The sequence below is a fragment of the Mobula hypostoma genome, chromosome 6 (genome assembly GCF_963921235.1).
Source record: "Mobula hypostoma chromosome 6, sMobHyp1.1, whole genome shotgun sequence".
Taxonomy (NCBI): domain Eukaryota; kingdom Metazoa; phylum Chordata; class Chondrichthyes; order Myliobatiformes; family Myliobatidae; genus Mobula; species Mobula hypostoma.
In genome coordinates, this window is record NC_086102.1 from 110809499 (window position 1) to 110821803 (window position 12305).

At 47.8% G+C, this 12305-nt stretch overlaps 1 protein-coding gene across 3 annotated transcripts in view; it reads right to left on the reverse strand.

Moving 5' to 3' along the window:
- Positions 1-12305, reverse strand: part of LOC134348299 (FYVE and coiled-coil domain-containing protein 1-like) — a 76876-nt gene that overhangs the window by 53864 nt on the left and 10707 nt on the right. For 2 of the 3 annotated variants that reach the window (XM_063051457.1, XM_063051456.1), the window contains exons 2-6: positions 9468-9540; positions 8171-8277; positions 6699-6824; positions 4652-4758; positions 1808-1951 (exon numbers count right to left, since the gene is read on the reverse strand). In XM_063051457.1, coding sequence (XP_062907527.1) covers positions 1808-1951; positions 4652-4758; positions 6699-6824; positions 8171-8277; positions 9468-9519 — 536 coding nt within the window. In that variant the 5' untranslated portion in view covers positions 9520-9540. The remainder of the gene's footprint in view (positions 1-1807; positions 1952-4651; positions 4759-6698; positions 6825-8170; positions 8278-9467; positions 9541-12305) is intronic. The other variant, XM_063051458.1, reaches the window with a different exon arrangement.

Sequence of the window (12305 nt, forward strand, 5' to 3'; positions counted from 1 at the left end):
GTGGGACTGTCCCCCAGTGAGGGACAGTGTGTGTGTGGGACCGTCCCCTAGTGAGGGGCAGTGTGTGTGTGAGACTGTCCCCCAGTGATGGTCAGAGTGTGTGGGGGACCATCTCCCAGTGAGGGTCAGTGTGTGTGTGGGACCGTCCCCCAGTGAGGGTCAGTGTGTGTGTGAGACTGTCCCCCAGTGAGAGTCAGTGTGTGTGTGGGACCGTCCCCTTGTGAGGGTCAGTGTGTGTGTGAGACTGACCCCAAGGAGGGTCAGTGTGTGTGTGGGACTGTCTCCCAGTGAGGGTCAGTGTTTGTGTGGGACCGTCCCCCACAGAGGGTCAGTGTGCGTGTGTGGGACCGTCCCCCAGTGAGGGTCAGTGTGTGTGTGGGACTGTCTCCCTGTGAGGGTCAGTGTGTGTGGAATAGTCTTCCAGTGAGTGTCAGTGTGTGTGTGGAACCGACCCCAGTGAGGGTCAGTGTGTGTGTGGGTCCGTCCCCCAGTGAGGGTCAGTGTCTGTGGGATAGTCTCTCAGTGAGGGTCAGTGTGTGTATGGGACCGTCTCCCAGTGAGGGTCAGTGTGTGTGTGGGACTGTCCCCCAGTGAGGGTCAGTGTGTGTGTGGGACCGTCCCCCATTGACGGTCAGTGTGTGTGTGGGACCATCCCCCAGTGAGGGTCAGTGTGTGTGTGTGTGTGTGGGACCGTCCCCCAGTGAGGGTCAGTGTGTGTGTGGGACCGTCCCCCATTGACGGTCAGTGTGTGTGTGGGACCATCCCCCAGTGAGGGTCAGTGTGTGTGGGATAGTCTCCCAGTGAGGGTCAGTGTGTGAGTGGGACCGTCCCCCAGTGAGGGTCAGTGTGTGTGTGGGACCATCCCCCAGTGAGGGTCAGTGTGTGTGTGAGACTGTCTCCCAGTGAGGGTCAGTGTGTGTGTGGGACCGTCCCCCAGTGAGGGTCAGTGTGTGTGTGAGACTGTCCCCCAGTGAGGGTCAGTGTGTGTGTGGGACTGTCCCCTAGTGAGGGTCAGTGTTTGTGTGGGACCGTCCCCCACAGAGGGTCAGTGTGTGTGTGTGTGGGACTGTCCCCCAGTGAGGGACAGTGTGTGTGTGGGACCGTCGCCCAGTGAGGGTCAGTGTGTGTGTGAGACTGTCCCCCAGTGATGGTCAGTGTGTGTGTGGGACCATCTCCCAGTGAGGGTCAGTGTGTGTGTGGGACCGTCCCCCAGTGAGGGTCCGTGTGTGTGTGAGACTGTCCCCCAGTGAGAGTCAGTGTGTGTGTGAGACTGTCTCCCAGTGAGGGTCAGTGTGTGTGTGAGACTGTCTCCCAGTGAGGATCAGTGTGTGTGTGGGACTGTCCCCCAGTGAGGGTCAGTGTATGTGTGGGACCGTCCCCAGTGAGGATCAGTGTGTGTGTGGGACTGTCTCCCAGTGAGGATCAGTGTGTGTGTGGGACCATCCCCCAGTGAGGATCAGTGTGTGTGTGGGACCATCCCCCAGTGAGGATCAGTGTGTGTGTGAGACTGTCTCCCAGTGAGGATCAGTGTGTGTGTGAGACTATCTCCCAGTGAGGATCAGTGTGTGTGTGGGACTGTCTCCCAGTGAGGATCAGTGTGTGTGTGAGACTATCTCCCAGTGAGGATCAGTGTGTGTGTGGGACTGTCTCCCAGTGAGGATCAGTGTGTGTGTGGGACTGTCTCCCAATGAGGATCAGTGTGCGTGTGGCGCCACCTCTCAGTGAGGGTCAGCATATGTGTAATTAAACTGCAGTGATATTTTATAGGACGATAAGTTATTTTCCTTTATGTTGTTTGGTTTCTCACCATCTGGCGATGGGCCACGACATGTCCAGATCAACGCCGATCAAAGGCAGTTCGAAGGTGACCTCGTTCAGTGCGTACAGGTGTTCAACGATGTCCAACCTGTGGGTGTCCGATAAGAAGGGGCTCCTGGCATAATACCATTTACTGAAAGAGTGAGGACAATGCACAGGGTGTGGGAAAAATGGAGAAATCCTGGCTCCTTGCCAACACACTATTTGTTGGGGTCATCTGTACAACTGTGGTGTGTAACTCACACACCTGAACCTCCCAGTCAGCCTTGGAAATTTACTTGGTCCTCCTCTCACATCTCTCTCACTTCATATTCTGACTGGATACTGCAGCATATCAGGGTGAATAGCAATTTCTCTAACTTCTGGTAATTTCTTCCCCCTTCTCCTCCTCTCTTTTTCCATTCCCCATTCTGGCTCCTATTTAACCCTTTCCCTTCTCCTCTCCTACCCGTCACCTCCCTGTGGTTCCCCTCCCCCTTACCTTTCTTCCATGGTCCAGCTCCTCTCCTATCAGATTTCTCCTTCCTCACCCCTTTACCTGTTCCACCTGCCAGTTTCTCACTTCATCCCCCTCACTCACCCACCCACCTCTTCCCTCACCTATCACTTGCCAGCTTGTCCTTCTTCCTCCTCCCCAATTTCCAGTTGTGCCTTCTGCCCCCTTTCTTTCCAGTCCCGATGACGGTTTCTTGCCCCGAAACATGTAGGGGTAGGTTAAAAGGTCGGAACAGCATCATGGGGTGAAACGTTCTATGTTCTATAAGAACCAGAAGCAGAGAGAGACACTCACTCTATGAATGAGACATTCCCCTCCTCAGACAGCTCCAATGGCTGATCTTTTGCTCCAGACTGAGCCTTAGGTCTGAATGTGCAGGAGTCAAAGTCAAAGTGAATTTATTATCAGAGTAATACCATGGACCACACACACATCAAATGAAGAAGTTCTCAGAAGACCCCAAGCAGTTCGATCACTCATACCAACAATAAGAGAAAGACCACTCAGATTCCTAGGACACATCATACGGAAAGATGAACTAGAAAAACTCATACTCTCTGGAAAGATAGAGGGGAGCAAACCTAGAGGAGGACCTCGGCTTATGTACATCAGAAGCCTAGCCAGGTGGCTACACATCGAGGAAGTGGAAGTCATCCAAAGAACGAGGGATAGATCTATATGGAAAACCATGGTCACCAACGTCCGCATTGGATATGGTACCTAGACAGACATATGTTACTATATACTACCCTGAGATTCATTTTCTTGCAGGCATTCACAGGACAATGGAGGAATATTATAGAATTTATGAAAAATTATGAATCTATAAATAACAAAAACTGCCAAGCAACTAATGTGCAAAAAAAGACAAATATTGAAAAATTAAAAGAATAAATAGTACTGAGAACATGAGTTGTAAAGAGTCCTTGAAAGTGAGTCTGTAGTTTGTGGATTTAAAAACGCAAACACGAGGAAATCTGCAGATGCTGGAATTTCAAGCAACACACATAAAAATTGCTGGTGAACGCAGCAGGCCAGGCAGCATCTCTAGGAAGAGGTACAGTCGACGGTTTGGGCCGAGACCTGACCTCGATGAGTCCTGACGAAGGGTCTCGGTCTGAAACGTCGACTGTACCTCCTCCTAGAGATGCTGCCTGGCCTGCTGCATTCACCAGCAACTTTTACGTGTGTTGCTGTAGGTTGTGGAATCAGTTTAGGGTTGTGAGTGAAGTTATCCGCACTGGTCCAGGACCCTGTTGGTCATAGGGTAATAACTGTTCCTGAATATGGAGGAGTGGGAACTAAGGCTCCTGTACTTCCTGCTGGATGGGGTAGTAGTGAGAAGAGAGCCAGGCCTGGATGGTGGTGGTCCCACAGTAGCATCATGGTTACAGTTCAGACCATTGGAGTCTGGAGTTCAATTGTGTCGCTGTCTGTAAGAACTTAGTACGTTCTTCCCGTGACCACATGGTTTCACCACGTGCTCCGGTCTCCTCCCACATTCCAAAGTAGGTTAATTGATCGTTGTAAACTGCCCTGTGATTATGCTGGGTTAAATCAGTGGGTAGCTGGGTGGTGAGGCTCTTTGGGCTCGAGGGGCCTGTTCTATGCTGTATCTGTAAGTAATTAAGTTAAAAATGCCAGCACCCTACACTCAGGAGTCCAAGTGAAGAGGGAAGGCGGAATGGATGTGTAGAGGCTGAGGGATTGTCTAATGAGGATTCGCTGGCAGTAAACTGTGAGTGAGCTAGTGTCCCAGGGTCTCTCGCTTGCCAACAGCCCCACACCAGGCAGGGTACCCTGTGGTAACCCATAAGACTATAAGATTCTCGGAACAGAATTAAGTCATTTGGCCCATTGAGTCTGCTCTGCCATTTAATCATGGCTAATTTATTACCCCTCTGACCCCCATTCTCCTGCCTTCTCCCTGTAACCATTGATACCCTGACTAATCAAGAACCTAACAGCATCTGCTTTAAATACACCCAATGACTTGGCCTCCACAGCCATCTGTGGCAATAAACTCCACAGACTGGCCACCATCTGGTTAAAGAAATTCTTCCTTATCCCTGTTGTAAAAGGACATTCCTCTATTCTGAGGCTGTGCCCTCTGGTTCTAGACTCCTTCTCTATAGAAGATATCTTCTCCACGTCAATCCTATCTAGGTCTTTCAATATTAGACAGGTGTCGTTGAAGCCCCTCCCATTCTTCTAAACTCCAGAGAGTACAGACCCAGAGCTAATAAACACTCCTCATATGTTAACCCTTTCATTCCCACGATCATTCTTGTGAACCCCTCCGCACCCTCTCCAGTGCCAGCACACCTTTCTCCTTACCTGACCATATTCTTGTTGTGGAAGCAGAACTGGATGGAGTCGGCAAGTTGTTGCTGTACCAGGCAGAACCGGATGAATGCGCGCCCTTTTCCCAATGAGGTGTTCAGCTGTTGGCAAAAGGTGAAAGGTCACCAGGTGGTGCAGGGAATATGGATAGGACCATCATAGAACAAAGACCATCCCTGTCCCAGGTTGTCCACACAGAACAGGCGCCATGGTAGTGCAACGGTTATGGTAATGCTTTACAGTGCCAGTGACCGGGGTTCAATTCCCATTGCTGTCTGTAAAGAGTTGTACATTCTCCCAGTGACCTTTTGCATGGTAGCGTAGCCGTTAGCACGTCGCAATTACCGATCTGAGTTCAATTCCCATCACTGTCTATGAAGAGTTTGTACGTTCTCCCAGTGACCTTTTGGTTTTTGTTGGGTGCTCCAGTTTCCTCCCACATTCCAGAGACGCATGGTTTAGAGTTAGTGAGTTGTGGGCATGAGTTGTTGGCACTGGAAGCCTGGCAACATGTGTGAGCTGCCCCCCAGCACATCCTCAGGCCGTCTTGACTGTTGGTGACGCATTTGACTGTATGTTTTGATGTTTCGATGTACATGTTCAAGATTAAAACTAATCTTTAATCTCAGACTTATTCAGCCCACAATGTTATGCCAATTTATAGAAACCATTTCCATGGTCAATCTAACCCTTCCCTCCTACACAGCCCAGAGCCCTCCATCTTTCTTTCATCCATGTGCCGATCTTACAGCCCCTCAAATGTCTCTCATGTAAAATCCTCCATCATCAGCCCCAGCAGTGTGTTCTAGGCACCTACAGCTCTCTGTGTTAATAACTTACCTCTGGCATTTTCCCAAAACTTTCCTCTACTCACCTTAAATAAATGCCCTCTTCTGATTCCTACCAGATTTATTTATCACAGGTACCTCAAAACATACAGTGAAAAGTGTCGCTTGCTTTAACATCATCACAGCCAAGAATGTGCTGGAGGCAGCCCACAAGTGTTGCCACATATTCTGGCATCAACATATCATGCTCGCCATGTTCAACAACACAGCATAACACAAACAGCAGCAACAACAACAGCAAAACAAGACAACAAAACAGGTCCATTTCCCACCTTCCCACCCAGCCCATCACACACAGAGGGCACCAACCCCAGGATAAACTACCTCTGAGCCTCCAGCCCTTGACCCCGGACTCTAATCCTTGCAGACATTGGGCCTCACGACCATCAGCCCAGACTTGCAGTCTCGACCTTCTTCTAGGAGTGTTAATGGGCTCAGACCAGGATAGTGTGAGATGAAATATTAGCTTTATTTGTCATATGCTCATTGAGGCATCAAAACTTACAGTCATTCTTGATGATGGATGCTGCTTTCCTGCAACAGCACTCCACGTCGATGCGCTCAGTGGTGGGGAGGGTTTTACCCATGATGGACTGGCCTGTATTCACTACTGCTTCCGTAACACTTAATAAAATGACCATACGGAGCAAGTTTTATGCCTCTTTGGAAAATCACCAGGATTAAACCCCTGGTTCAATCCCATCCTCCAGTGCTGTCTGTGTGGAGTTTGCATGTTCCCCCTGTGACTGTGTGGGATTCCCCCCACCCCCCACCACAAGGGAGCTCTCGTTTTCTCCTACATCCCAAAGATCTGTAGATCGGTGGGATACTTGCCCATTGGAAGTTGTCTGCTAGTGTGTGGGGGTGAGGAGATGGGAATATGATAGAGAAAAAATTGGGGGGGAAATGACAAGGGTGCATTGGATGGTGGAATTGCTCGCCTGTTAGCTGGCATGGACCCAATGGGCCAAATGGCCTCCTTCCCTTTCATAATGCAAGTTATAATGACCTATACTTTACACTGTCCTGTATGGAGCATATATGTAGAGTTCCCACGCAGGTAACTTCATCCAACTTCGATGAAACTAGCAGAATAATGGTTCAGCATGGACTAGATGGACCAAAGGAATTGCTTCCATGGTGTAGCGTTCAAAGAAAGAAAGTTTCAGTAGAGTGGACTCCATCACACTCACCTTTAGCATGTCGTTCACAAACTTCAGGACTTTCATCCCATACTTGTGATCGCCGAAGCAAACACAGAAATAATCCCAATAACCTTTCCGAGTGCCGAGTATGGATTTCTTCTCCTTCTGATCATACTGGGGAGAGGGAGGTCAGGATAAATTCATCTTGAAAAGAAGGACGGGGTGACAGCCTCAGTGAATGAGGGAGGGGAGAGCATTGATGTGTACATGTGACTATATGACCATAAGACATAGGATCAAATCAGGCTATTTGGCCCATCAAGTCTGTTCCACCATATAAAGCCTTAGCTTAACTTCCCAAGGTCCATATCTGTAGTTTCTTGAAAGGAACAGCATAACAAAGACAGGATGGTGAAGAAGGCATGTGATACCCTTGTCTTCACAGGTCTGGGTATAGAACTTAAAAGTTGTGACACTACATTACAAATTTACAAGACACTAGTTAGATCCCAGTTGGAATTATAGGATTATAGAAAGGATGTTGTTGTGTTGGAGAGGGTGCAGAATAGATTCAACAGGATATTGCCTGGATTAGAGGACCTCAGTTACAGACAGAGATTGTATAGGCTGGACTTGCTTACCCTACAGTGAAGAAGGCTGAGGGGAGACCTCATAGAGGTAGATAAAAATATATGAGACATAGATAAGGTAGATAATAAATAGAAAGCATGTTTTATGAGGATAGTTTGAGTGAGTTAGTGGTTTTCTCTTTGGAGTGAAGGAAGATGAAAGATGACTTGATAGAGGTGTGCAAGATGATAAGGAGCAAACATAAAACAGACTGCCAGAGATGTTTTCCCAGGGCAGAAATTCTAATATGAAGAGACATAATTTGAAGGTGATTGGAGGAAAATATAGGGGGTTGTCAGAGGTAGGATTTTTACACAGAGACTGGTGGATGTGTGGAATGTGCTACTAGGGGTGGTTGTACAGGCAGATACATTAGGGACATTTAAGAGACTCCTAGATAGGCAAAAGGATGTAAAAAAAATGGAGAATTATGTAGGAGGGATGATTAAATTGATCTTGGAATAGATTAAAAGGCTGGCACCACATTGTGGGCCAAAGAGCCTATACTGTGCTGTAATGTTCTTTGTAATCAGAATCTTTTTTCCAGGGTGAAGATATCAAAAACTAGAGGGCACAGATTCAAGATGAAAGGGCTTCTGAAAGCCCTTATTATTGTGTTTCTTTGCTTTGTGGCTGCCTGTAAGGAGCTGAATCTCAAGGTTGTATGTAGCATACACACTTTGATAATAAATATACTTTGAACTTTGAATCGGAAGGCTCTGTATCTCTGACTGGGCAATGATAGAGACGGAGGAACAGGAGGACTGGCGGTAAAGGTGAAGGCAGGGGTCGAGTCAGAGGGCAAGGGTTATCCCTCTTGCATCATTTACCAATGGGAGTGCCTACACGCAGGGGTAAGTGTGGAACAGACCGAGCTTGAGGATTCCTACCTGCAACAGGTACTCCAGTTTCGTGCACAGCTTGTGGAGAGCAGGAACGCCGTCGGTGATGGGACGTCCATCTCTGCCCTGGTGCTCACAGAGTTCCTGGATGGATGCTGGGTAACAGAAGGTGGTCAGTGACTGTGTGTGGCGATGGTGTAGAGGGTGTGGGATGGGAGGCAAGGCACACTGTGGGGAGGTTGCTTCAGAAGTATTGTTCTTTAATGCAATCACATCTTAATGATTTTATTTGTTTTACTTAGTTAGCGACACAGTGTGGAATAGGCCCTTTTGCCCCAATGAGCCACATTGCCCAGAAACCCAATTATTTAACCCTTAGCCTAATCACAGGACAATTTACAATGACCAACTAACCTACAAACCGGTACATTTTTGGACTGTAAGAGAAAACCAAAGTACCTGGAGGAAACCCACATTGTCACGGGGAGAATGTATAACCCCTTACAGATGGTGCCAGGAATTGAACTCCGAACTCTGATGCACTAAACTGCTACACTACCACAGCACCCATACTTCCACATTCCCCCCGCCCCCCGGCCCATTCACACACAGGAGGCAACTTACAGAGTTTGATAAAACCGTGATCTGTGAGGCCTGGGGTTGATACCAAAGGTCAAAGCCTGAGGGTCGAAGACCGAAGTTGGTGCCACCAGAAATCAAGGCCTGATGGTCGAGGGGTCTGGAAGTTGGAGGCCAAGGATTAGATGTTGGAGGCCTGGAAGCAGCTGCTCCTGAGGTTTAACCTCACCACCAGTGTTTTCAGGAGGCAGTGCCTCAGGAAGGTGGTATCCATCATTAAGGATCCCCAGCATCCAGGACATGCCCTCTTCTCGTTACAGGAGCCTGACTTAACAGTCTGCCCTCAGATTTCTGAACAGTCCTTGAATCCATGAACACTACTTCACTATGTTTGATCTTTTTGTGCTAATTTAATTTAATTGTGTGTGTATATATATATATTTCTTATTGTGAGTTGTAGTATATTTAATGTCTCGTACTTCAGCTGCCATAAAACAACGGATTTCATCACATAGGTCAGTGATAGTAAAGCTGATTTGGAGTCTGTCTCTGTGTCTGAGGGGGTGGGTTGGTGTGAAAGTGGTTTGTTGTTCTCTGCTGTTGTTGCTTGTGTTGCTCTGTCGAACACTGCGGACACGCTGTGTTGGTGCCGGAATGTGTGGCGACGCTTGTGGGCTGCGCCCATCACATCCTTAGGTGGTGTTGGCAGTTTCACTGCGTGTTTCGATGTACGTGTGATGAATGAATCTGATTTTGGTTGACTCACCATACAGGTCCCTGATCACCGGTAGCAGCTGGGCATCATGCTGGGCAGCCATTGTTGCAGGATCTGGCCTCACCTGCAAGCAGATGTGTCTGTTAGTGACCAGGCTGCCGGGAGTACAATCAGGGCCAGGCCATCCACAGAAGGGAGGCCATTCAGCCCATCATATCCATAGCAGCTTCCAGCAGATCTATCTCACTATCCCCTACCCCTGCAACATATACTTTCTAGAAGTAAGATAACAATAAGATTGAAAGAGCTCAGAGAAAATTTACAAGGATAGTGCCGTGACTTGAGGACCTGAGTTATCACCTGGCTTCACCTGTCACCTGCCAGCTTGTACTCCTTCCCCTCCCCTACCTTGTTATTCTGGCCTCTTCCTCCTTCCTTTCCAGTCCCGGTGAAGAGTCTCGGCCGATATGTCAACACTTTATTCCTCTCCATAGATGCTGCCTGGCCTACTGAGTTCCTCTAGCATTTAGAGCGTATTATTTTGGATTTCCAGCATCTGCAGAATCTCTTGTGTTGGGGCTTTGTACTCTGGAGTGTGGAGGATGAGGGAAGATTTGAGTGAGGTATATGAAATTATGATGGGTATAGATAGGGTATATGCAAGGGCAGCCTCTTTCCACTGGGTTTTAGTGAGACAAGAACTAGAGGCCATAGGTTGAGGGTGAAAGGTGAACATGAGGGAGAATTTCTACACTCAGAGGGTGGTGAGAGTGTGGAACAAACTGCCAGAGGAAGTGGTGGGTTCGGTTTCAGTTTTAATATTTAAGAGAAATGTAGATATTTACATGAACGGGAGGGGTGTGGAGGTGCTATGGACCAGGTGCAGGTCAATGGGACTGGGGAGAGTAACAATTTGGCATAGGCTAGATGAGCCAAAGAGTCAGTTTCAGTGCTGTAGGTCTCTATTCTGTCCCCTCTCGCCTCCTCCCCAACTCTTCCCCTCCCACAGTTTCTACCCCTCACTCACACACAAGGGGCAACTCACAGCCACTAATTAACCACTGGCCCTGCAAGTCTTTGGGAGGTGGGAAGAGACCATATTCCCTGGGGGAGCATGTAAACTCCATACAGACAGTGGTGGAGGTTGGGATCGAATCCAGATATCTGCAGATGGGCGGTAGAGGCATTGTCCCATGATGGAAAAACATTTTTAAAATGATGAAAATCTGAATAAAAACAGAAAATTATACAAATACTCAGCAGGTCAGTCAGCATCTGGGGAAAGAGAATCAGTTAATGCTGAAAGTCTTCATTTGATGTTAACCAATGAATGCACACCGTTGTTGAGCATCATCAGCCCAACACTTAAAGCCTTAAAGTCAAAGAGCATGGAAATTGGCCCTTCAACCCAACTCATTTATGCCAATTGTACTAGCCAGTGAGTTAGTCCATCTGCCCATGTTTGGCCCTTAGCCTTCTAAATTTCTCCATCAACATACTTATGATGCCTTTGCTAATGTGACAGATCATTTCAAATACCTTTGTGTGAAGAAGATGCCTCTGATTTCCCTTTTAAATCTCTTCCCTCTGATTTTAAACATGTGCCCTCTTGTTTTTAACACCCCCTCCCTGAGAAAAAGTCGATGAGCATTCACCCTGTCTGCCTCTTTCACGATCTTATCGATGCACCGCAGCAAGCATCCGATTTGGATGCATTATGGCTTGGTACGGTAACTGCTCCGCCCATGACCATAAGAAACTTCAGGGTGATGTGAACACAGCTCAGTGCATTTTTCGCCACGTTTAACACACAGAATGCTGGAGGAACTCTGCAACTCAGGCGGCATCTGTGGCGGGGGGGCGGGGGAGTAAACAGTCAATGTTTTGGACTGAGATCTTTCATCAAGATTTCCAGTGTCTGCAGAATCTCTTGTGTTTTTGCCAACCTTTGTGTGAAGAAGCTGCTACTGATGTCCCTTTTAAATCTCTCGCCTCTGAACTTAAAGCGATGCTCTCTGGTTTTTAGCCGCCCCTCCCTGGGAGAAAATACTGTGTAGGTTATCTGCCTTCACCCTGTTTATGCCCCTCATGATCCTTTATACCCCTACCTTCATCAAATCACCTCTTACATTCCAGGGAATAAAGTCTTAGTTTACACAACCTCTACTTCTAACTCAGGTCCCCAAATCTTGGCAACGTCCTGGTAAATTTTCTCTGCAAACAAGGTGCTGGAAATCTGAGCAACACACACAAAATGCTGGAGGAACTCAGCAGGCCAGGCAGCATCTATAGAAAAAAGTACAATCGACATTTCAGGCTGAAACCTTTTGAAATCTTTTCTGCACTATTTTTAGTTTAATATCATCTTTCCTATAACATGGTGGCCATGAGTGTACATAATACTCCAAATGTAGGCTCATTAATGTCTTACATAACTGTGACATGACATCCTATCTTCTGAACGCAATAATCTTTTCCCAGTTTCACATTCTCTCCAAAATGCCTTGCCTCATCTTCACTGAATGTCTGCTGGGTGTAAAGTTGATCCACTGGACAAAATAGAAACTGTTCAGCCTATGGCACCTGATCCAATGACAAAAACCCCACTGACCCTCGGGATCCGTGTCCCACCACCACTCATTTTGGGTCGGAACATTGGGGGTTGGATGGAGAACCTGGTGTCTATGCGTTGGGAGAAAACAGAGGTGGTGGAAGTGGGATACCACCTTCACCCCTTCCCTGTTGTGAAAGAGTCTGCATTTGTCATTACTGCACCTATGGAACCAGAGTGGGACCAAGATCACCCTACAACCATCAGGCTCCTGAACCAGTGTGGATCACTTTACTCACCTCAATGAGCCTTAGGTCCCACCCCACCAGGTTCAGGAA